Source organism: Adelges cooleyi, unplaced genomic scaffold, assembly GCF_023614345.1.
Source record: "Adelges cooleyi isolate 19-005CV unplaced genomic scaffold, UGA_ACOO_1.1 ACOO_flye_CR_arks_rails_tigmint_CR_PRNA_30, whole genome shotgun sequence".
Taxonomy (NCBI): Eukaryota; Metazoa; Arthropoda; class Insecta; order Hemiptera; family Adelgidae; genus Adelges; species Adelges cooleyi.
In genome coordinates this window covers 14,655,966-14,682,705 of record NW_026095971.1, presented here as the reverse complement: position 1 = coordinate 14,682,705, position 26,740 = coordinate 14,655,966, and the positions used below count along the sequence as shown (strand labels likewise).

At 32.7% G+C, this 26,740-nt stretch overlaps 2 protein-coding genes across 5 annotated transcripts in view; both read left to right on the top strand.

The window, feature by feature from the left end:
- The window catches only part of LOC126837928 (60S ribosomal protein L17), a 309,752-nt gene that overhangs the window by 116,567 nt on the left and 166,445 nt on the right, over positions 1-26,740 (top strand). The window lies entirely within an intron of this gene.
- LOC126837917 (monocarboxylate transporter 10) overlaps positions 1-26,740 on the top strand; it is a 161,068-nt gene that overhangs the window by 53,845 nt on the left and 80,483 nt on the right. Inside the window, exon 2 of one of the 2 annotated variants that reach the window (XM_050571900.1) lies at positions 1,840-2,243. The exons of the other annotated variant lie outside the window; for it this stretch is intronic. Coding sequence (XP_050427857.1) covers positions 1,840-2,243 — 404 coding nt within the window. The remainder of the gene's footprint in view (positions 1-1,839; positions 2,244-26,740) is intronic. 2 annotated transcript variants of the gene reach the window in all.

Below are 26,740 nucleotides of genomic sequence, written 5' to 3'. Positions count from 1 at the left end.
AGCAGTGCTTAATACTTAACGACAAACATTTTTTTTCTAAATTGTTATTCTAGTCATTTTTACTGATTGCCATTCGATATCGACATTTAAACGCCTCGTTATGACTAATGCTTACCACGAATTTAGGTGAGAAGCTAAAATATAACATTGTAAGGATTATAATATTTCTTGTACCCACACGAACAATTGGCTGTTATACAGCAAAAAAAAAAACCAATCGTTTTGTGCTTCGATAAAATCAATAATTACGCCCATATTAGAACGATAGTCGCACGTGCATTTTGCTAGCAGTAGATAATAATATAGTATGTTAATGTGAATAGGTATACTATATTTTTATTACGGTGTTTAATAAAAACGTTAAGTGTTCTTCGGACGTGCATGCATAGAACTATATTCATTTAAGTATGTTACATGAGATTTTAAGTCAATAAGAAACACCAAGTCAAGTCGAATATCAAAAGTAAAATGGCCGTTTCATATCCTCTTAGTCTCAGCTCTAACACGCCATCTAACTGGCCTCTTATAGATGTGAGAGGATAGGTTTAGTACTAGTTTATGATATTAAAAAATATCGGCAATTTTTTTTCATACATGTTAAAATTGTCTTTATCATTCGACTATTTTTGGAAAATCAAAATGTAAAAACAACAATTAACAAAGTAGTATTTTTGCAAAATAACAATCAAATTAAGTACCTAAATAGTTTGGATATGTTTTCTTGATTCATTTAATATAATATATATTAACCCAGTCGACGACTACAAACGTTTTTTATCCATTTTTCAAATGTTAACTAAAATTATGTTTTTAATAATCTTTAGTAAAAAAAAAATGCAGCTTTAAAAAATTGCATATGTATTTATGATAACATATAAGGAGTAAAAGTTGTATTTACCGGCTTAAAAATTGGAATAAAACCAACTGATTTTTACGACGGTTTTGATTGCTATCGTATAAAATAAATTGTCGAATTTCATTGGACAGTGAACTTGCTGGCAAGTTCACCATTTTCGTTATTGTCTTAGGAATAGTTTATAGACTTTCAATGTTTATAGCAAAATTTTAAAATTACAAATTTTCTCCATTTGTCGTTCATCGGTTCTGGCGATGTCACATTTTGTAAGCTATAAGTTGATTTAATACCCCAGCGGACAGCTTTGTTAGCTAAATGTCGTATAGAAACCGAGAGATTTATAAAAGTGCACAGCAAAACCAGAAATGTAATTTAAAAATACGGTCCTTCGCAGAAAAGTAGATGTAGTCATTATTTAAATTCTTGCTTTTTAATACTGCATATAATATCATTTAAACTATACAAGAGTAGAACAAAATAATATTTGCTAAAAAGCGCTACTAAATGGATGATGAGCAAGATGTCGGTATTATTTTTATGCAAATGTTATAATTAAAAATCATAGCTTAACAATAAATGATTGTGATTTGGCTCATCCGAATCCAATTTTTTTGTTTTCCGAAATTAATTTTTCATTGAACATTTTAATTAGGACACCGTCTAATCGATTTACACTATCGTAGCGTGTGATCATCAATAAAAATTATTATGATTTTTTAACATTATTAGTGCGTGAAGCTCGCGAGATATTGATTTTAGTGTTATGTCTTTTTTTTTTTTATAATGTATAGAATGTATCCCACCATGTAAAACCAAATATACCTCTTGGCTTATATTTAACCCGTGGACTCATTATATAAGTGCTACGGTTATACCGTTTTGGCATTGGACCAAAATCGTTTCCGAGTGAATAGACCGTAAATTGGTATTTTAGGCAAATATTAAATACAAAGGTAAAATGATGACAATTAATGTGTATACAGCGGCGCGGTAGTGGTGGGCAACGGCGCTATATGCAACGGTGGTAGTGGCGGACCCGGGCTGTTCCGTTCCAGGAGCCTACCGCACTTGTTGGGCAATGACTCTGGCGTAGGTGGAAGTTTCAGCGATGGCGGATGTCCGGACAGTGGCCCGCTAAACGGTGGAGTCGGTGTCCCTTTGCCAGGCCACTGCAGCAAATCGCAACCTATTGGTTTGTCGGTGCTCGGCGACATCCGGCAATTGGTCACCCTCAAGCAGCACTATTATCCGGAAGGTGGATGGGGCTGGGTGGTTGCCGCCGTCGCCGTGACCGCTCATCTCCTCACGCACGGCTTACACTTGTCGGCAGGGATGTTCGTGCAGATTCTGGTGCAAAAGTTCGGACAGGACAAAGTGATACCCGCAGGTGAGTTATCTTTGACAATTCTAATAATAGTTAATTTAATATTCGTAGTAAAATACTGTAGAGAAAAAGCGGTAAGTATTAGCACTATAGCTGAACAAAAATCAAATTCATAAACTACACGTTATCGAACCTGATCACTAACATATTATTATTGCAATCAGAATGATAATTGGATATGTAGGATAATATAATTAGGGCTCGGATATTTTCGCATTAAAAAAACCTATATATGTATGAATTTATGCACTAAAATATTTAAAAATAGGTACCAATGTATTAAAAATCGTAAAATTTTCACTTTTACTATAAAAAAAAATATGCTAGAACATTTTTTTGCACGAACATTACATGAAAATGCTTCTGCTTTTGGCATTTTATAATAATGATAACAGTACTTTATTTACAACATGGTTAAAAAATATGCATACCATTGTAAGGTTAACAAACAAAATTGTATGACAACAAGCTAATTGTATTACATTCTTTTTTTTTTAAACAAATTTATATTGTAAAACATATTATGTAAATTGTAAATTACAATTCCTACACGTGCAAATTTAGAAAAATATAGCATTTTATTAAAATATAAAAACAAAAGTATAAATTTGACATATAGGGTCCTATCGCTGGATAGTTTCCCTACCTTCAAGTCACATATTTACATTTTTAACATATTTGCTTATTGTATACTTTTTTTTTATGTACAGATTGTAAATGATTTTTAAAAAATAAAAAAATAAAAATAAAAATTTGACATTACTTGGTTATGTTTATCATAAAACTCAGTACTTATAACTAGGAAAGCAACAAAAGGCCAAGAATAAAATATTAAAGTTAAATTATATAATTTACCAATAACAAAAACAATAGAAATCTGATATTTTTTATTGTTATTACTATCGGCTTCGATATCATATTATTTATAAAGGTTGTGCCACTTGTGCGAACACCATGTGACGTTATAAGCATTAGGAAAACTATTTGTTTATTACTGTTGTAAGATGGTTATGTTCTTTGTATTTTTTTTATCCAGTAGAAACTTTTTTTGTGCTTAATAATTTAATTTCTAGTGATTTTAATGAACCATTTCAAAATTTGAAATTTTTTCTCATTATTATTTTGCTTAAGGTTTAAAAATAAACCGCAGTTAGTTATATTTTGTGTTCGAGCTTACCCGATTTGTTTGGTGAGTAGTGTAAAATCTAGGCCAATTAATTTTTATTGAAGCTATATAAACTACAAAATTTGCCTTGAAAGTCTAATAAACGACCAACCTGAAAAAAAGCAACATACATTTTGTGGTTGGACTGCATTAACCCATCCCAGTACCCTTCTAGCAACATTTGCGTTTAATTGTTCCAAACCAAATTAACTGAATACGCTTTGGTACACTTCTGTAGTTTTGTATTATTTTGTAGTGCATCGCACGCTATACCAGAGAGGAAAAACATACCCAAATTTATATTTGAACTTGCCATAAAAAATTTAAAAGGTAATTAAATAAAATATACCAAAAATACATTTTAGGTAATAATCACGTTAAATATCAAGCAAAGAAATAAATGTGTTTATTATAAGATACACACTTTATACAATTTTTATTTGAGAACTTGTTTCTTTTGTTTGTTTCTTTGATATGCAATATGAATGCTCATATTTTTTGTACTATCAATGACAACCGTTTGGCAGCAAATCAATTTAATGTTGTTCAAAGTTTGAATTTCCAAATCGCAAGGATAGTTTAAATAACTAACGACATGTAATCCAATGACGTAAAAAAATGCAATACTTGTGGAAATAGTTTTGACAAATGCCATTAAAAATCCAAACGACTTGTGACATACGGAGTGACTTTAAAGAAACGACCTACATATTATTATTATTATTGTTATTCTGGTCCTTAACGGGTGACTTTTAATGGTTGTGCTTCTGGCAATAACTCGTAGAACATTAGAAAAACAAAAACTGCTTGATCGCACCTGCGGTAAGTCACAAAAATGGCGTTTACGGCAACACATTTCTGAAAGATGTCGTTCAGTTTTTATTGTTAATAATCAGATATTAATTGAATTTACTAATGTTTTCACGTTTCACGAATTAAAAAAAACTTTTATGGGTATGTTACATTAATTAATTAATATACTTTAAACTTGGTGCCAATGTATGTGTATTATTATTTATTGTTGAATTAGATGAAGCTGATTCACCAAGACGACAAAAACAAATCAGTTTAATACTTTCATTATTTCTACCGGATTTATTATTATTATATTTTTACTTGTGACGCGTGTGTGTATGTGTTACTATTTATGTGGAATTCGATCAACGCACGTTGGGGCTACTTGTGTTTCCTTATACGTCTGATATGTGACTTACATTAATGATCTATGTGTGTTATTATTACATAAAGTTCATAATCGCGTAAACTTAAAAACAAACATATTTTATACATAGAAATCAATTTATAACGAAAACAAACTGGTAACCGTTCCACTTGGGTTATTGTGATTTATTAATTCGTGTGCTAGCAATTAAATCAGCCGCATTATTTTCTTTGTGCTAAACTATTAACGATTCCACAGATATGTGTTCGTTTAAAGTCAATTGCGAACTTAACGGACAACCTAAAGTAAACGAGTAAATGGTGAAGAGAACTTTGTGATTTTTCATCTCTTTTAGACGTTTAATAATATTGTCACATAGGATTATACACAATAGAGCAAACTGAACATTCGAGTCGACTACGTTTATTAAGATCTACCGATATCATCCGGTTAAAGAAGCGTCGATAACTGCCTGTATTCTCAATTATAAGTAGTCTAAATAATAAATCACCATAAATAATGACTCGTTTGTGTTTTTATCGAAACTAAATAATATAATAAACCGAGCATTTTTCTCTCGACGACTCGACGACTTCCATGGCAGCCGTTAGACAGTTAAGAGTTGTAATTTATTTTTGTTTAGCGTACTTGATTACCGGTAATAAGTTATTGACGAGTGCCGGTAATGAAAAATGACGGTACTAATAATGGTGGTCTCTATCACAGTATAATAATAATTGAAAAATCAAGAGTTTTAAACAGACAGTGTTTCGCATTGAAACGGTCGATCCGAATATCATTCAGATTTCTCGGAGGTCGGGGGTAGGGATTTTTGTGAAAGACAAGACATTATCGTAGTAATAATCAGCCACAACTCTAATCTTGGAACGACATTTTGGAGTCAAGTCAAAACGGACGGTTTGACGGATTAGCACGATCGTCGGATTTCGGTGATGTCTTTTGTAAAATATACATGTAAATATTTATAAAAAAAATTACCGACGGCGTTGTTGTTGTTTTCATTTCGATTTTCGACCTGTACATTCAATGGAATAATACCAAATGACCCTGGCCATGATTTATGTGCTTTCGGTCAGCGGTCGTTAGACAACCGGTCCGCGCTGCCGGTTGTCGGCCAAGACAATAGCGCACCCACACACCGCGTGCACAATACGCTTACAGTAATTGAAATGATTTAGACGTTTAAGCAACAGCGTCAACCGTGTAAGTTTGTATTGTCAACGAGTCTGGTCATGAAGTTCTATCAATGGACGGTTTCTTCCACCGAAACACCCGCCCACTTAAAACTTATCAATTATCCCTTATACACTTTTTATAAAAATAATTGTTTACAGATTGTGTAAATTATAAATTATGTATAGTATAATAATAAAAAAAAAGAGTCTAAATGATTTTTACTTAACACTAAAATAAGGACCACTATGATATGACAGATAAATATAAAAATTAAATAATTTAAATTTTTTACATAATATTTATTTTAACTCTAGTATTACAATATTGGATTTTTGCTATGTTTGGTTACTGTATTTTTTAAGCCAAATCATCAAGGAATGCAAAAAATCTTAAAGCGTATAGTATTACATTTTATTAATGACGGGAATCTGAAAATGGGGATTTTCACAAAAAAACGCTATTTAAGCCACTTAACAATCGTATAAGTATTAAATATTTGTACACTATAATGTTGTGTATCTAAACAAAATATTTGTTATGAAAATGTAAAACAAAAATGCAATACCAGATAAATTGCTTTTGGATTTCGGATTTGTTGAAAACCGAAAACAATTTATAGTCAAACTTAAGCGTTTTATTTTTATTTTCATTGAAACATTTTACTTAGGTACACTGCTTTATATTGTACAATATTTAATATTTATACGATTTTTAAGTGGCTTATTACACTTTTTTTAGGTGAAAAACTTTAATAACGCTTCATTATCAACAGCAACGTTTATTTTTTTTAATTTCCAATAGTTTTTTTGTAAAAATTTTAGAATTCATTTCTTAACGGAAAACTATAGTGATAGTTATTATCTGCTGCTTCGTTTATCACAGGCGTGCTAACATTAACATCACTGCATTTTATAGCCACTATGGATATTCTAGACTGACGTTACTCGGTACGTTGACCTGTACGAAACAGACAGTACAACGTATTATATTTATCTACGTGTGGTTAAAGATTTTTTTTTCGGCTATGATACTATAAAGCTAGACGTAATAGAACGTTGTGCGTTTCTAATAAGTTTATAATACACGGCAGAATATAAGAAAACGGGCGTACAGCCGTTTTATTTGCAAACATCACGGGATTATGGTAGTCCGTGCTCGCATGACCGTTTGTGCTCATGAATCCTTTTAAATTAATCATAACCCAGCTGCAGCACCCGGAAAGAAAAAACAGTGAACGAAATCTTAAACATTTTGTATGGGGTTTCATTTCACCTAACGGTCATGTAATGCTACCGCCGTGTCGCGGTATACACTACCTAGTATGAGTCGGGTAATTTGGCCTTAGAATTACTGTTATTATTTTGGTTTTGGTAAGTTTCATGCCGTTTTATTTCTGTCCCGGAGCTATAACGTCCAATTATTTTATAGTATGAAAAACGGCTGCGAAGATGATGATGATGATGAGCAGATTTGTTTTTGGTGGCAAATATTTGGTTTCTTTATTTGGTCACACTTAATAACAATGGTCGTAAAAACAAAATAGCAGTCCCGACGGAGTTGTGGGCACTGCCGGTGAACGCGCTTAATAAATAGTAATATCGTTGAATTGGGGCCCACCTTAAGGTTACATTAAGGTTAACCGTCGTAGTCATTAGGTCACACGGGCCTAAGGTAAATTCGCACGGTCATGCCGGAGGCGACAAAATCATCAACGCTGCGTATAGGTTATCCAATTGATTATAGCCGCAGCAACTTTAGTCGAAAATTAAAAAATATTACAGTAAAGAAATACCGGAGAAAAGGTAACATAGTGTGTGCGTGGTACGGTAATTAATATGTGCTGTAGTCCGTACTTTGAAGCCTTGAGTTCCAGGATGACTGAAGCAGTGTTTCAGTCCAATTCCCATGGATTCCAAGACATAGAGTGTTACAAAAGAAATAATTTTAGAAAATACCTATCTTTTAAAATATTAAAAAGTTATAATTATATTGTTCTGTAGCAGTGAGCTTATATTGTATATTGTGAGTTCGACCAAAGAACAACGCAAAAGGTACCTAACCTAAGGTAACTAAGAGTACCTAACCTACCGAGAAAGGTGTTAATAAGCGGTGTCCTTCAATAAGTCAATCAGCTATACTAGGTATATAAATAATACTATATAAATAATTTCATAATGTTACAGAGATGAATCTTTATGTATGTGGATCACAGGCGTTTAACGAGCGTGGTGTCGACGTCGCGCGGTAGTCTGTTGTTAGTGGTAGTGGACACGACTAGAATAACTGGTTTAGTTTTAAATAAAAATAAATTAATATTCCCACTCGAGTAAGGTTTCGGTGAAAATCATACATCGGGTGTGATGTATTAAAGATCATTTATAACAGTCACTGTTCCGATCAATTTTGAATTTTTTAGATGGGCTTTAATTTATTATTTTTGCAATGTCTGTTTTGATTTTAATTCGGGCGAAACCGAGAAAAAACTATAACAAATTGTTTTGATGAATAATTACATGCAATTTAGCTATACTTAATGCTATTTGATGATGTCGTTAATTCTCACCACTGTTGTACCTAATTTAAATGTAGTTAAATCAGTGCAGTATTCGCAGAAACTTATCCAATTGATAAGATACATGTTTTCTCGGTTTCTTTTTAGTCCTCCACAAGTTGTTTTTATATCACATTATTTTACTAATAATTTTAAACAACTATTTGCAATTTTATTTTATTTTTGCTAATATACTAAAACAACTAATTATCAAACTTGTAATATAGTTATTTATAAAATTGTAATTGTGTTTATCAGGTATACCAACTACCAAGTACACTGAATACTACAACAAAACGTTTCACGTGTTTATCTTACGATGACAATTTAAAACGGCACAGAAGGTTTGTTACAGTTACAAACAAAAGGGAACGTATAAAATGTTTTATTGATGTTGCTTTGATATACAATATTATTGAATCCTTGAAGCAGTTTTCGAAAACAAATATATGTTTGTAAGCTGAGATTTATGGCCATACCACACGCGTATCTTTTCTAAAAACTAAGCGCACAACTATATTGTAAAGTTTTAAATCAATGTCAGCGCGAGGAAATAATGTAACACATAAAGTCGTTAAAATAACTTTGGACCCTAACGATTTCGATTACACTTGTAGTCAACACGTACGGTATAAAAATAACGTGTGAACCGAGAGCTTGTAACTTATTCTGCAAAACAATGCGATCAGAAAAATAGAAACAAAAAACATATTAAAAAAATATATATATACAAGAAATGTCTCTTATATAGTGGATAATATTGCAGCTCACTAATCAGTGGCAAAGCATAATATAAGAATAATAGCTTAATTTCTTGAGACAAACTATTATTATATTTAATTGCAGATTTGTGTAGCACAAAATATGTTATCTTTCTCTTTTTACTTTTTAGACGCAGGTTTGCATTGATACGAGGTACAAAAATTTAATTATTTAATTTATTTTTTAAGTTAATTTACATTGAAAATACGTTTATAATTTAGACGATGATCATCTATCATTGATTCAAACTGTTACTATGTATTTTTCTAATTAAATGTGATCGTATATGGTAAACGCAACCGTTGTACCTAACATCTCTCTTAAACGGCAGTTTTCTGCTTTTCAATATTCTGGTGCAAGTCTGAACTGTGAAAAATCGTTCATAATCAGATTGTGTGGTGTGGTTACACTCGAGCAATGCGCAAGCAACAGCGACGGCCTATATGGGTTTCACATAAAGCGAAGAAGAAAAAAAACCAACGCGCCTGTGATTTATTGCGGTTTACGACTTCTTTTTAATAACTTGTATTTTTTTTATATAGTGACAAAAACTCCGCATTTACTCGCCGACGCCTTTAAATTGTTTTTACGTTAAAATACAATTTTTGTTTAGTAAGCTGCCTCTCGTAAAATGATTTATGACCGTTGGCCCGGGTGACTTGGAAGGTAATCGCGTTTAAAAGGCATATCACTGATCCGTTTACATAATATAGTAAGAATAGTGAAATCGACCAGGACATGACAAGCCGACACCGGAACCGACCCTCGTGGGGTAAGTCGTGTGCATCCGATTTGGACGGTTATCCGGTTTTATTTTGACGGTCTGCAGACAATTAATCGTACCTACCTATTGGCTAAAAGCGCACGTGATTTATCGCTAGTCAACGTGTTTTGAGTAAGCTCAGTTTTTGTAAACCAAGCACCGTGCACATACCTAAGGATTAACTGATAACGCTATTTGATTGGCCGTTTCAGCCTTTTGTGTGAACTTATAAACGCAGCACGCCCGCATTGTTGTCGGTTGTATGACGCGGTTAGGTGTTAGACTCGCGGTTAACGTCTAAAAACAATGGACGTCATCGTTTGTTGGTTTGTTGTACTACCACGATACACAGTGTTCAAAAGACAAACAGAAAGTGTGATATTATAAATAAAAAGAAATTCTTGAGCGAGGTGAGAAGTTTATGAAAAAGACGTGATACCTCGCGAGGCAACGAAATAATGAAGGAGTTTATATATCTGGCCAGCTCGTCGTCCATCACCGGCGTTAAGCGACAAGTTCAATTTTCAAAATACACACAGCCTTTAACGGGGCAACCATCTCGGTTAGATTTGATTTATTGTCGCACTTCTCGCCCCCATGGGTCTTCGTTGAGGTCGTCGTCGTCAAACGGAATTAAATTCCAAGACGGATTTGCCTTTTTTCTCTCTCGCCACGGCTAACACCGTGCGCTGCTTGTACATTAATATAATCGGTCCCCAATCCCGTATATATAGCCCTTAACGCAAACGCACTGTAAATATAATGATGATAATGATAATAATAATAATAGCCCGAGAATTAGTTGCCGTTTAATCGCCGACGTAAAACGAAATTAATTTTTCCCAATCTTATAACGTCGGATTCTTAGCGTCAACTCATTTGTCGTCTGAAACGATTAAGGTCTACTTCCGCGCTCCTGTACTTTGCTTCCGTGGAATCTCGTATATACGGTTCCAGTAAGTTGCTGTATACATATATTATTATTATTATACAGCTACTGCTATTGCTTGCCGAAGTCAAAAGCATACACCGGAAACGCAAGTCTCTAATCTCCAGCAAATCTCTTGGCCATACTCATCTCTGGGACGATACGTGCTGTCGTCGGCACCGTCCGGACTTGATCGGAAACGATAACACGAATCTATCGACACCGTACTATTACTATTACTGTTATTACCATCGTTATATAGTCATAGTAGCTTATGGCTAGACAACTCTGCAACAGCTTGTGTATACAGAAATACCTTCACGTTACAGACAAATCCAGCCATACTTTGATAGTATCCCCATAGTAATTCATGGTTTTATGATCAAAGTAAAGATTAAAATTACTACTACACTTCTGAAATTATTTCATTGGTTTAATTAGTTCTATTATTGTTTACCCAATAGGTCTTCTGACGTATGACATAATAATATTATACTGCCTTAGAAATTTAGAATGTCTATTGCAATGGTTGAAATTTTTTGTTGACAACATCGACTTTTTGAAAACATCCATTCTGAAACTTGTGTCAAATGGAAAAAATATATAAGATGATTGAAAACGAAAAAAATGATGTCATGTGTAATTATTTTTTTCAACGTGTGATTTTATCTTTCTTTGTGTTACTTTAGAAATGTTAATATAATAATTACAATGAAGTATAATGTATCAATAATTTAACGGAAAAGTCTTAGGTTGTGAAGGAAAGAAGCCCCTACTTTCACATTGATTTACAGCATTCTAGCTATCTCGAACATTTTATTCTAGTCGCGCCTACAACTATGCGACAAGAACATTAAGTAATCGAATAGTATTAAAAGATTATTATTTTGAGTTAATGACATTATTAATATGATTCCAAAGGCAATTTATTTTCATAATAATTTGACATTTGTAATCGTTTATCATGGGGTACTCTCATCTAGCTATGTTTCTTTTGTCAAAATGTACAAAAGTAGTAATAAAACCCCGGTCGATTTTATTTAATGGATACGATATAACGAACAAATTCATATATTTAATAGTTCTACTATTGTCAAAAGCTCCCATCACCAGCGCGATGGCTCGACTCAAAGGTTCTTTTTGACAGTTCCTTTGAGTCCCACGTAAACACATTCTATCGCATCGCGGTGAAAAATACCGTTTTTCAAGAGCAAATATTTAATCTTCCCACAAAGACGCTATTACACAATGAGGATTTTTCGATTAATATTTCTTTTAAAAATGTCACGTTCCTACACCGAGTAGGTCAAATAAACATTAGAGAGCCAAATATCAGAACCAATTTTATGACAATTGGGAAAGATCAGAAATTCGGTTACTTGGAGGTTACAAGATTTGCGAGCCCGTGCAATGGGTCGACAGTAAAACATTTTTTTATTTTTTATTTTTCTAGCTAAAAAAATAAAATCTCCCCGGCCAACAATGTAAGCTCTTTTTTGACAACGAACTTTTGTCGAGTCTATACGAATTCAGATTTTACTGGGTGTATTCACGCACTTAGTTTGCCCATCAGTATCCGAACATTTTTATGTGGTGCTGAACTGTGATTTCAATGCCTTGATATAAATTTTTATTTTTCGTCGGTCACGATCAACAACACGTTATATTATATTTATTGTTGAAGTCATACCGCACAGGAGTGTATGCTTTTGTTTGTTTGCCGACGGCTAAATACGCCCTATATTCGGGTGAGTACGATATAAGCTGTATAAGTATAGTTTGTTGGCTCAAACTCGACATCATAGGGTTTAATTATGCTACGTACTATGTTGTATAAAATCAAAAGCGACAATGAACTACGGAGGAAAAAAAAATGTAGTTGGATTAATTAAAATTATGGTTAACACAATACATTTATAGTTGGAATAATTAATGAAATAGTTCGGCCATCTAAATGTTTAGTTAAAGCGACTACCTATTTATTTAGTCATTACAATTATATGCATTATTTCTCGTTAAACAATATTTCCATTAGGTCCTTAAGCTTATTAATGGACTTATTTATTAATGAGTTGTTCGATAAATCCGGAGTAGTTAAATGAGGATGATTGGGATTTTAGAAATCCGGATATGTCCAGCACTAACATTATAGTCTTCTATTAGTAGAAGCATTGGAAAGTTTGCATTTAAATAAACTACAGTACATATCTCAAACAACAATCTAGTGGATTAAATTTTTAAACAATTCACATACAACATTTGTGCATCATATGAAAAAAAACATGAACATTTTTATAGAATACTTATAACTAATTTGCGCCAAAAATGTCACTTAACACATCTGTGCGCTAAACCATCGGACTATATTGTGTTCAGAAAATTTTACCCTATTTCCCAAATTGTTTTTCTACTAACTATAACCGGACGGACTGTCAAAGAGTTTGTATCAGAGAATCCATTAATCGAAAGGCCGATCGCTGTATGTCGCTTTCCAGACTTAGTGGGGTCAGGGTTTCTAGACAATGAACACTCTGGGTACAAACGAAGAATTGATGAATCGCCAGCGGGCGGTCAAAAAATCGACGGTGAGTGTTAGTGCAAGGCACTGGAATCGCTGGATCGTCTATGAAGATAAATGAAAGCGGCTTCTTACGATTCACTTTTGACAGAGCAAAATAGTCATTAAACCCGGTCTATTCTTAATGATCCGTCGACAGCCTACGTTACTTATCGGTGGTCCATTATTTTACTAACGGCCGCCGTTATAAAACGTACAGCATTAAAATGATGTTTATAATGTTTGATTGGGGTTCTTGATTTTTGGAGGTTGGTTTTATCTGCTGCTATAGGATTATGTCTAGACGGTCGCCGCATCCGTACTGTACGCGGTATAAAACAATGAACGTTGTCCGGAAGCGTATAGTTAAGGGTTGACCAATGAAAACGAGAGAAAAGGGCATCGTCACGGCCACATCAAGAACGTTTGTCTAAAATGTAGTGTAGGCAATTTTGGTCAGCAAAAACAACCATCACTAGAATTTTGCTAGTATGATTATTGTCAAAATACCCAACTGTCTTGATCAAAACGTAATTTTTTATGGAATATAAAATATTTTTTGCGCGTTCGATTTTTCTGTATTATATTTTATAACTACGATAAAAAATCTCATTTATAATACATGTAATAAATTAATATTAAAAACCCTCAACCATACAAATTATATACTCTCCGCGTATACGACGTATTTCGGTAACATAACTACATATAATATTACTTATATAGTTGTGTATCCACCAACCATAAAAGCAAAAGTTTCAATAGGAAGAACTATATTTTTGCAAATGCACTACAGTTGCGTGGTCACGTGTACATGCAATAGGCAATTATCATGTAAATGAATTAAAGCTGACCTTTAAGTCTCTTCAAATTATAATAATATTATCAATAGTAGTTAGTAGTAAAGTAGTTTTACAGTTTACAGTTTCGGCCATAGATACTTAATATGTTTAGGTTTCTCAACTGTGAGATTCCCTACTTATGTAGCTAACCAATTTACTTATTGTGCAAATTTTTGTATGACTGTAAATATTTTGTCAAATAATAACGATAATTAATAACTAAAAATAAAAGATAGTTAATATTGATATTACCTATATGAAAGTATGACATAAATTATACAAATTTTGGTGCGTACATCAAAGTCTTGAGCTTAAGGTTTAATATAATAATATATTCATATATTTGAAAACCTCAAACGGTGTTGGAATTCAAAGTGTTATCAAAGTTATTTCATCATTAAGAATATTGCATCTATAATGTTCGAGTTAAGTGATCCGAACTGTTTATATGGAGTAATCAATTAGCTCTCTTGACTGAAGATTTATAAGTGTACTTAAGCAAAAATCTAAACATTAATCGGACTTCAAATCCGAGGATCAAATCGAATTTTTGACATTATAATATAATATAGTTTAAGAATCTTTTAAGCTCTTATTCCTGTTTGGCTAGTAAGGCTAGTATTTGCATAAATATGAAGATTAATGTATTTCCTGACGAAACAGTTGTATTTTATTATGTACAATAATTAATACATTAAAGTGTTTAGTAGTTTGGTTTAAAATATGTATGAAGTATATCATCTAAGTGGTAGAAGTGGTATTGACTATACTATTTGTTTTGTGTGCGTTATTTGCGCTCGGAAGAGCACGAGGACTGTTAAACAAGTCTTTAACAATCGCAATGTGCTTGTCACGTTGAATATAAATGTATGACCGTAAATCTGCAATCAGCTGGCGCGTTAGCAAAGAGTTTTGCATAATATGACGAAGTTAATGAGCCAATGCATGGTTTGCTGTCGGTGAATGTAGAGTAGCATCTTTTTGACCTAAAAGACTAAATCAACACGTGGTTGACGATCATTTCATTGCGTTCGTGTTACAGTAATTGGATCGTTGTATAACACATAAATATATCATATATTTTCATAGCTTTTTATTTTATTTTTTTAACAACACAACTTTATTTGGTAGATATGCTCCAAGTTCTCCGAGTAACAGTTTTTAGTATAATCAAAAGAGTCAGCCAAAGCACCATGTTATATGAACTATTTGCCTACTGCTAAACAATTTAGATTTTTTAACATCTCTGAAATTGTATGAAACTAAAAGATTCTAAACAGATTACAAATGGCAACGTGGATGAATAATACTGCGATTCTAGTCCTACACTACTGTTTACTGTAAATTAATTCTAACTACCGCCATGGACATTTCTGCCTATGGTTATAAGGGTTAACCATATTTTAATATACACAAATTGGTGTGCAAATCGATTGTCTTTGCACTCAATAAAACCACGCGAGTACATTGTTAAACGAAAGATAGACTACCTACCGTGTAATCCACCCCATTTATTTTTAAAATATATGATACTTTCCCGTTTTATGTACCTATAAAAATGTCTGTTTCGATTATTTTCTCGAGAGTTGTTTCCTTTCAAGGAGTTTTTTTCACTCATATCCGTAGGAGTTTACAAAGGATCCTCGGAGATCGTGTATTGATTTCCAGTTATGAAACCAACAAAAAAAAAATATATTATCTATTTAATAATAAATATTAATATTATTGCAGTTGTATATGATGTTTGGTGAATAATACATTTTTAGTAGAGATGAACGAAAACCAGTCGACAGAAACTAAGAGCCTCCTCAATCAGTATTCGCACGTCGCGCAGAGTTTTATCCAGGGCATTGTGTTTAAGGAATTTATATAATTTAATGCGGGTATACGCTACGGGGACATACACTTTTATTACTATTATAATGTAAAATAATAGATGCCTCGATTTATTAAACATTTTAGTTATTGACACATACACATAAAGAAACGTCCAACTTGGCAGTTATATAACTCAATCTTATAAGCCTCGAGAAAATTCGATAATTTGTTGTATCCAAATATATAAAAATGTTATACCAACTAACCGCAAAATTTCTGTGCAGAAATAGTAGTGTTTTAATAGCAGCATATTTAAAAAATATTATTTTATTGAAACCACCAACAAAAATTAAATTATTGCATCGTTTTATATTGTCAATATTAGAAAAATAGAAAAATAGAAATATAGAAAATAGAAAAATATAAACAAAAAGACCCGAGTCGAGCCTGCAACATTAAAGAAGTACTAATGTTTATTTTCAGCGCTAATAATTATCATTAGGCATGAACAGTTTTAATACAGAAACGAAATAAAATGATTGCCGGCTTGAAGGCTGAATGAATTACAAACGTAGGCCTAACCCGAAACGATTTAAAGTCATGAAAATATATACAGTGACAACAAAACTATTATGTAGGTTACCTTACAAAAATTAATGACTACAATGTAATGCTCCTTGCAAACGCGTCAGTTTTTTTGTTTTGAGACACCTTGTACCTCTAGATAAAAGAGCAATATAATTCCTACTACCATTATATGTATTACAACAAACAAACATAAACATGCACACGCGCAATAACTAATAAAGGCTGTTGAAAATTATTTCGATATAGATAGAATCCAGTAATGTCTTGAACCGGGACCAGAGAAAATGATCAACAATAATCAGCGACTGCAGTCTCTACGTTAGGTTAGGTTAGGCCATTGACCGGAGACATTTTTAAAATTATCAATAACAGCTATTTCAATTTTCTATACCAAAGGACCACTACTTTAGCCTGAGTACTATTGGAAGAACTCGGTGTCACTCACAATAACCATTATCTACATAATTATAACTGATTCAATATATGAATGCGTTAAAATTTTTGTGGATTGATATATCAACTGGGTAAGTTTCGGATATATCCAAGAAAGTTTCACAAAGAGTCCGAAACGTTGGCATAAAACATATGACGTGGATATATCCGAAACTTACTCAATTGATTCAATATACTTAACAACTCAACTGCCATGAAAACCAGTACACAATTTCATTCATCTAGCACTACCATCCACAATGACCTATACCAATTTACCTTCTACATTTTTTATAATTAATTTGCCATTATAATGATGTTATTTTTGTATTTTTTTATATAATCATTATAAACGGAACAGGATCAACATAATATGGTCTCTATATTTACTTCTCAATTGTTATGACAGTATAATTTATCCTTTTACATTAAGTAATTAAATAAAAAAAATTGTTTAAATATATTTATATAATATGAAGTGTGTTTGACAAAAGTACATAGAAATGGTACATACCAATTAAAAAAAAATAAAAACAACGTGGACACCAAACAGGTCACCATGTTGCAATATGTGATTTGACTGTTTTACTAATGAAGTTTTTTCTTTTGCTTTCAGGTGAGTGAATTTCAGTTTTGCAAGAGTTACAAAAAAATGTCTTCTAACTCTTCAAGGCGGTAGTAAGTCCATACTCAATTTTTTTGTACTACTATGTGATTGAACAAGTCGGCTTTACCGCAATAAAATGCGATCGCCACAGATTCGACTGTTGTTATTATTCTATCAAGCTTAACCCGTTTTAACGTTTAATATGGTCACATATATAAAATTGCAACAGTGACTATATAGGCCAAACGCATATTAATTCCGATTCCAGCGACCATCGTATGCATAATATGTCATTTTGTCAGGGTATAAAGTCTGTTGTTGTAATATTAATGACAATAACGATGAAAAAAAGTACTACTTGTCGCACAATGTACCGCCTAAGGCAGTGTTTGCTCAGGCAAACGTACAACAAATTAATACTACGTGTCATGTAGTGTTTACCCTGTCGATGGACATTTTGAATTTATCTGTTTCTTTGGACGCACGCATGCTTATTTGTTGGTTTTTATTGCTTTGCGTGTAAACCGAGTCGAAAAAAGTAGCTGTGACCGCGTTCACCGCGAGACAGATAAGTTTACGAGCCACCTAAGCTGCCCTGTCTCGTTATTCCCGCTGTGAATTTGTGCAGAACACATTAGACAAACTAATTTTCGAAAAACACGATCTGAACACAATACCATACAATGTTACTGTTGCTATCATAACGCATTATACCGTATAGCTTTCATCGAACCGGCCACAGTGCTAATGCGTATAACATTCTAATTCGAGGCGTACTCACCTAAGTCATTAACTACCGAAACGTATTAAGAAGTCTGATTTAATATGGTTTTATTTCCTCCTATAATCCTTTGTCACGCAATAATGTAAATAATTCCAGCCACGTCTCAAGACCGGCCTTGACACGGAGCTCAATAGTACTATGGAATACCATGTTCTTATTCTGCTACTCAATCATACAATTTATATTATGTTGTATTAAAAATGTTAATAATAATTTCCGGATACAATTACAAATATTTTGCAAATTTAACGTATCTTCAAGAACTTTGGTGGATTAAGAAAGATTAAAAAGTTTTTTATTTAACAATTTATTATTGTTTTATTCATTATAATGACATTATTTTGCGGCGTCCATCGATTACAAAACATACTGCGTTTACTTTCCACCTGAATTTAATTTTTAATCAATTTAATTACTCTAAAGCAACTATCAAAATATCAAAGTTCACTGCTGCGTCGTGAGAGCCGATAGCAAAACAAATAATATGATTTCGTTTTTCATTCAAAGCATATATTATACCAACTTGTACTTATTAATCTTTTTCTCTTTTCGCAAAATGCATCTGATGTTTGCCGAACCGTAGGGGTATTAATAAATAAAGGTGTCGCATGTGCAAACATCATTAACCGTCCTCCGCAGTATGTTAACCGGTTCGGTAATAAGAGACGATACTATAAACAATTCGTATCGGGTCGGAGAAGTCTGTATGTGTACTTAAACCGTAAGCGTTTCATTGTCGTCCGCGCTGCTATTTCGGTTTTACTAACCGCCGGCGACTTAATATAGGTGAATTTTTTTCAACGCAACCACACAGAAGAGAAACTTAAACTCGATTAAATTATAATTTAATTTGTCGTTAAGCTATGGTAATCGTTCAAACTCTATGTTATATTGTTAAATATTTTGTTACTATGATTAAATTAAACCGTTGACGTTTCCCCCCATAATTAATATAAACTAGTTGTAGTATGATGTGTGTTTAGGTTACCTCATCTTATGGAAGCCTACCTATCTTAATTTAACTATGAACACAATTTTGTGTGATAACCTGTGAAATAATAATATGAAATGTATTTAAACGTTTATTATATGAAATACAGTCGCGACTTGTCGAAATAATGAAGTATGGCTTATAGTTTGTTTAAAAACAAAAACCTACATTTGATAGAAGTAAAAAGACAAGGGTGTTTGCTCAACACTAGATCTTAAACAATCCTCGAGCTGATTTTTCATAATTACTCTTGATATTGGCCGAACTAGATGGACATTTTGTTGATTGTTGAATTCACTGTGTAGCCCATTGGATTTCAATAAGTAAATGCGTTTTATATTCTTGGGCTAAAAATTAAATGACGACGCTTGTAAACGATGCGAACTTAATTCGATAACAATAAAAAAATCTGTAGCGAACCGTTTCGCATAGTATTAAATGCACTCGTTCGCACGTTTCGCCTGAATGGTTTTGTTAATGTGCCATCGAGAGTTTGTATAGTCACGACTTGGCTGGTAATCTAATTTGAAATGCCGTTAAAAATCGTACAACAATCAAAACACAATCAATGACTGACATCGTAATAATATCAATCGTGTACATTATGTAAAAAAAAAAAATTCAAAACTCGTTTAAAAATACATTATCACATAAACGCGTAGGCAAGTACGTTCAACGGCGATCGAGGTATTCGCTCACGACTCAACTGCACTATACTTTAAAAAATATTGGATTTTATCATAAAATTATTAACTAGAAAAATATATAACGGGTACACGCCGTAAAAACATTTCAACGGGCGATAATAGTATCGAGCTTAACGATTTGTTTTCTCTAAAAAGTTAAATCTAAAGAATAATATGTACTCGATAGTATTGTTTTGTTATTTTACCTACATCTAATCTTCCTACTATATAACTTTGAAGGTCCCTGTGGGTTTTTATAATTCAAACGACCGTGGTTTAAGTACGATAGCCTACAAACGACAGCGTAGGTACTATTTACATTATTCCCTAAAAACGCGTCCTTCTATTTCCGGGCAGCCTTAACTATTGTCGACGCATCGAACCGATTAAACACAGACGAATTGACCCGTTTTCAGGCTTTATACAAAAACGTTTTGATTTTTTTTTATGCGAGTGAAACCGAATGCTACTTAATTATTGTAGTTTATATTTACTACATTAATAGCCATAGTAAGCACCTCTCGTCGAGTTTACTGGTTAAATGGATAATCAAAAACGAGTATGTGTGCGTGTTAGTGTGTGTGTGTGTCAACATGAACACAGATATAGTTACTGGTACATTATTATGCGACATAAACGGTAGTCGTCTATAACGTATAAATTTGCGCATTATGCACCCCTTTGGTGAGTTAGGCCAGACGACGGTAACAATGAACGAACTTTATAATTCGACAATAAATTATTTCGGGTATGCCGAAAAATGTCTAACGTCTGCGGCACTGTAGTCCAATTCCGGCATCTTTACAATCTCAGAAGATATATGTATTTATAATATATATATATAGCTGAATATTATATAATATTGCGGGTATAACCGCCACGCGGTTTGAGTCACATTTCGCTACAATAAAAAATATAATATATATCTTTATCCCGTGACGCGCGAAAAACTGGTTTGTTGATAAGTAATTCGATTGAGAGAGAGAGAGAGAGAGAGATGGCGGGAGGAAGAAAGAAAAGTCAAGTTTGAAATCACACGAACAAACAAACGAGCCGAAGAAAGCTAGTCCTACAGTTATTACACGGCAAAGCCGTTTATATCCCATAAGGACGACATAAATTTGTTATGACGGGTTAAACTATATATATATACTATATATATAATACTTCAAACGAACCAGATTCTTTGACTGGACGATTTATCCGAGACGTTTAATTGAAAAACACAAATAGTATTACACCAAACAAACTGTAGTTTGGTGAAACAGATGCATTTTTCCAGATGCATTTTCACGTTCACCATAACAGTTCGACGTACACAGCCAAAACAATTTTTCGGTCGTGATATTTCAACTTGTACCTAATGAACTGACATAATATTCCAATCGTTGTCGTCATCAGTCGTAACCATATGGCGTTTGCGGTTAACGCGAAATAATCCACGGCCCCAGCGCAATGTTGAGATAACAATCAATAACAATTCCGATTCCATTGACTCACTATTAAAATAATAATAAACCTGGTAGGCGTACAGAGTATAAAGATCGAGGTGGGTCAAAGTTATATACCTATAAAGAAATGGACTGATAGCTAGTAGAGAAAGATCTGAGGATTGACTTTTTTATTATTTTGATAAAGTAAGATAATAAAATTATAAATTTGGATCTAACCTAACAATTAACAGCCAGTTTTTTAACCCCTAAATTAATTTTTTCTTCAGATTTTTGCATGTCTTTGTACATTTTTATTTTGTGGAAACGATTAAATAGGTTTATATCTAACGTGAAGAAATACCGCACTTACGTCGGACTAAGTCACTTGCAAAACATCACAATTTTATTAAATTTTGTATTTTAAGTTTGTTTATTTTTATTGTAACCCAACTTTATTAATAAGAATAAAAATAAAATTCGAGGGAAAGAAGGTTAATGAAATGTTTAACAGTTTTTTTATTAAATGTTGCAAGTCTGCAAGTGTACTTACACTAAAAAAACTATTAAAATTCTACTGTTATGTGTCTTTATACACAAGTTGTTGGTATATTATTTTTTTTTATCTTGACACGTCTACGTTTTATTAAAAAGAAGTTACACGTTTAGTCAGACCTGCTGACATCTTCCATCGTCAGAAAATCAGTAATTATCTAAAAAAAAACCGTGTAGAGGTCTCAGTACAAATAAATCTTATCACAAAATATTGAACCATTCTGGAAGAAAGAAAATAAACAATGCGTTAAGGAATTAAATATTATTTTGACTATAAAATGAAAACTACAGTAAATTACCACAACAAAAAATACTATTTTATATATTTAAAACTTGAAATTTTTTCTTATCTTATTTTAATATGCTACTATTAATTAGAGCGGGGGAGTAAAAAAGACAATATTTTTATTAGACACAGATCAATATTTATATATATTTTTGTGTACAAATAAATATTACTACGCCGTGGGAGGTGAATGGGGTAAAAACAATACGGCACCCGACCAGACGTTAAGGACGTATTGTCTTCCAGATCAGTCAAGCTTAACTTGTAAATATTTATGTTTATGTGTAAAAATAAAACCACTAGAGGGTTTGCTCTATATGTCGGGTTGTATACCCAAGACCATGTATGTGTAATGTGTACTAGGTTTGTAAAAATAGTGTAAATGTTGAGCGCAGACGCTTGTGGTCTCTGTGGGCATGTTTACCCAGGACCGGCCGCGGCTGTTTTATTGTCGACTTGACCGATTTTCTTACTGCTCGTCTGAGTAGTCAACTGCCAAGCGCTGTTTGACAAGACAAAAAAGATTATAAGAAAAAAAACTTGTTTCGCACTCACACACACATGTACATTTTTCGATTTAGCTGCGGCTTATCCATAGAGGATGCACGTTTATATTGTTCACCTCTACTCGGTCCGTGTTTACCATACTCGATAGTCGTGAGTTCTGATACAATAACATAATATTATAATGTAATAATAATAATATGTATTCTAACGGTTCAATTCGTTGAGATATATGTATATCTTTTTTAAGTATATTAGAAACACTACACCAGACCTCGTATATTATACTTTCCTATTTATTTCAATAAATATTATCTTATACTAAGCAGAAGTATAACATTATTTACAATTTAAATACATGCTAATTTTGTGTTGAGTACCGTGAACTAGCAGAAACCAAAATAAATAATCCCGACTATAGGGAATATATATATATATATATATATATATATTAGAACATTTATTAAAACTAGGTTGAATTGTTAAACATTATTCCATAATATATGTTGTATAATATAACTTGTGAGTAATATAAAATTTTATAACACCTTGTTTTGTTTATCTGTATGAAAAAAAATCTCTCGGCCGAGGCGTTTTTATGCATTTTGTAAATGTCAAAGGAGTATTAAAAAATAATCTCGGTTTTCTAACAATTGTAGTTCAATGATTAAAAGGAAACTTTTCGTTGCTAAGTCGACTGCCATCGAGTTCTTCGAACAAAATGTTTACTACACTTTTGGGGATATAAAGTACGAAAATAAGAGTAAAAAAAAAAAGAAGAAATTTTCCATCGAAAACTTTCTGGGGCCAATCGATAGGCGTAATAATATTCTTGAGGCCGGGGCAACTTTTCAATGAGCCTTTGGGGAGTATAAATATTTTCGAGGGATTTTTCGAAAACGATAAATACTTATGGTCCGCCGATACGCTGCAGTTTAATATTCAATTTATAATAGACGGTTGATCCTAAGTTTTTGTCGTTTTTTAGTATTATATTATGTACATAATAATAACAATTTAGCTATTATAGATGTTTATTGTCACTTTTAACGCCTAAACTCTATAATATAATGCGTTGAGGTATGCTATTAAGTCTTTTCAAAAATATTGAATGGTTGTAAAAACTGAATGGCATAACCGCGCCAATAAATTTGAAACCACAGAACAGATTGAATTTAATGTATTCTGCGTTAAAACGACGACCGGTGTACAATATTTATAAAAGTTAAAGAGTTCTAAAAAAATAATATTAATCTATCATTTCGACGTGAACGTTGAATGAAGTGTTGCACAGCTTTATACAAACTTCCATGACTTTTTTTTCCTATACAGTGACTTTCTAAGTATTCCTTAAGTTATAACTCTGAGGTTTTTGAGGTAGTCTAGAAAACCAAACCAGCTTAAAGAAAACTGCGTTTATAGGCCTGTCACTTTTTACTCGAAATTCCCGGAATATAACGGACGTAGGAGCACCTTGAGCAATTCGAATTCTTAAATATTTCCCTCGGTTGGATTTTTATGGTCCGACATGAAGTTGCGGCGATCATAAGAAAACCGAAAGTTACTACTGTTAATAAAATCCCTATGGTAGCGACCGAATTACTCATCGCAATGGTAATTAGTGTTCCGAGTTATTAAAATATTATGTCCGTGAAATAAAGACTATAGCGCGCGGAATATATAATTAACCATTTTCATATAATCGGCTATAAAATAAAAAAGTAAGTCACCAGACTTTTCAGTATAAACTCTAGGAATTATAGTTATATATTTTATTAAGATTGCCATTTTTAATGCCCACAATCAAATGCTATACGACTAATATACTATACTACATATAATGATGTATTATATTTTTTATTATGATGTAACATATTCGTTGTCCGTGAAAACATATATTATTTTATTTATTTATACGACTGCGGTTCGCTTCCTTTTTTCGAATGTAATAAACATTTAAACGTGATCGGTTCAATGTTATTTTCTATATAAGCTCTACAAAATTGTATGAATACATTTTTTATTTATTTATTTTATATTGTATACATCAATTTTTTTCTATAAATAGTTTTTGAGTAGATTAACCAAGTGAAGGATTCAGATGCACGATTAATCTCTTTATACAGTTTTAATTTAAGATTATCAAGTTGATTTTCCTTAAGTAATTTTTATGGTGAAATGAGTGTAACCGATATATCCTACCACTTAAGAAACTTTCAATCGACAGTATTAAATAATATATGGTTCTAAAATTTCGAAATTTACCTCAGTCTAGCTGCGTATTGATTGTGTGGATCGAGACGTTCGTTTTATATTTCAAATTCCACCAGCAAACTAATTAATATTATGAACTAGTTTCTATTTTTTTTTCTACTGTTTAATCATACAACGACACATTAATCAAAATTGTTCAACTGCATACCGAATTCCAAACGCGGTTATTTATTACTGGTGGTTTTAATTATTATTTTAATCCCATCGCTAAAGCGTATGCATTTTTTCTTTCACTCCTACATATTATGTATAATGTATATATAGTATAGTCATGTGATGGACATGACTGCATCGTCATGGGCCACGGAATTATTAGACGACGTAATTCAAATGTTTCATTAATTCGAACCACGATTATATGAATGCACACACAAATGTTTGTATAGGATTTCTAGTGACGATAACGAGAACGATAATAGGGATTGTCGGTGAAAGTTTATCTTGTCTGTGTCAAAAAGTTCACCTATTCCACGCGGTCTAAGCATCCGTGTTAAGTTATGTTAAGGAAATGTTCTAATCCGACTCGTTCCAAGCAAGTATATCGAATGTGTACCTAATCATATGTCATAATCATAACGGTAAAATTATCGAGCAAAACAAATGTATCAGTTAAATTTGTATTGGAATTGCTCAATTATTATAACTGAAACAAAAAAATCTCGTTAGGATTTTTTTTTTTATAAATAGTAATTTTTTAGAAGTACTCTCGAACTCTCCAACAATTATACCGTTACTGTTTTTATTAGACAGATCAATGTTTACAAAAACAGTTGCTTTATGTGCATCCTTCGACCGATCGAAGGCGATATACAACTGTCCAGCTTTATCCGCGTATGTTCAATCTTTTTATAGCCTTAACTAGAGTGTACCGAAGGATGTCGGACTACTTGAGAGTATCTGCACACTAAGGTAAAATAGGTTTAATTAATCGCATCTACTGATTGTGCGCAAACGGTTCTGACGGACCGCAAATGGGGTCTGCTGCAGTTGTTATAGTGTTTTGCGCCACCACGATCTCATTGGTATTCCATTTAACGAAATCCTATTAGCCTCGTCGATAATGAACGCGTAAACAGCAACCGTCACGAACAATACATATACATACCTATATGTGATGTATTTACTTTTATAGTATTTTATTCCTTGCAACCGGTCGCTACAGCTGTTGTGACTGCTTTTGTCTACAAATTTGTTTATTGTCAGTTTTAATTGACAACGAATAGATTTGTAGCAGACGTAACTAATATTGTATATCTTAGCTATATTAAATGTCCATTAAAATGACACCACCCGCATACTACTATGTAGGGTTGGATACAGGTGTGGTTTTATTTCTCTTTCTAAAACATGATTTAATGCTTAAGTTATAGGACCTCTGTTTACACCGGCAATAGCTCTTGAACTTTGAACAAGTCAATGAAATATTGCGTTCAATTCCACCTATTTGTGCTCGTTTTTATATTAAGTATTCTCCAGCTTATTGCCGTGAAAGCAAATAGCACTTAAACGATATTTGTTTACCTGCTCTTATAAAATCATATTTTATACAAAGTTAAATATTTATAAAAGAAATCGTATAAAAAACGATAACTCTAGTTGGCTTACCATAGACACCTCA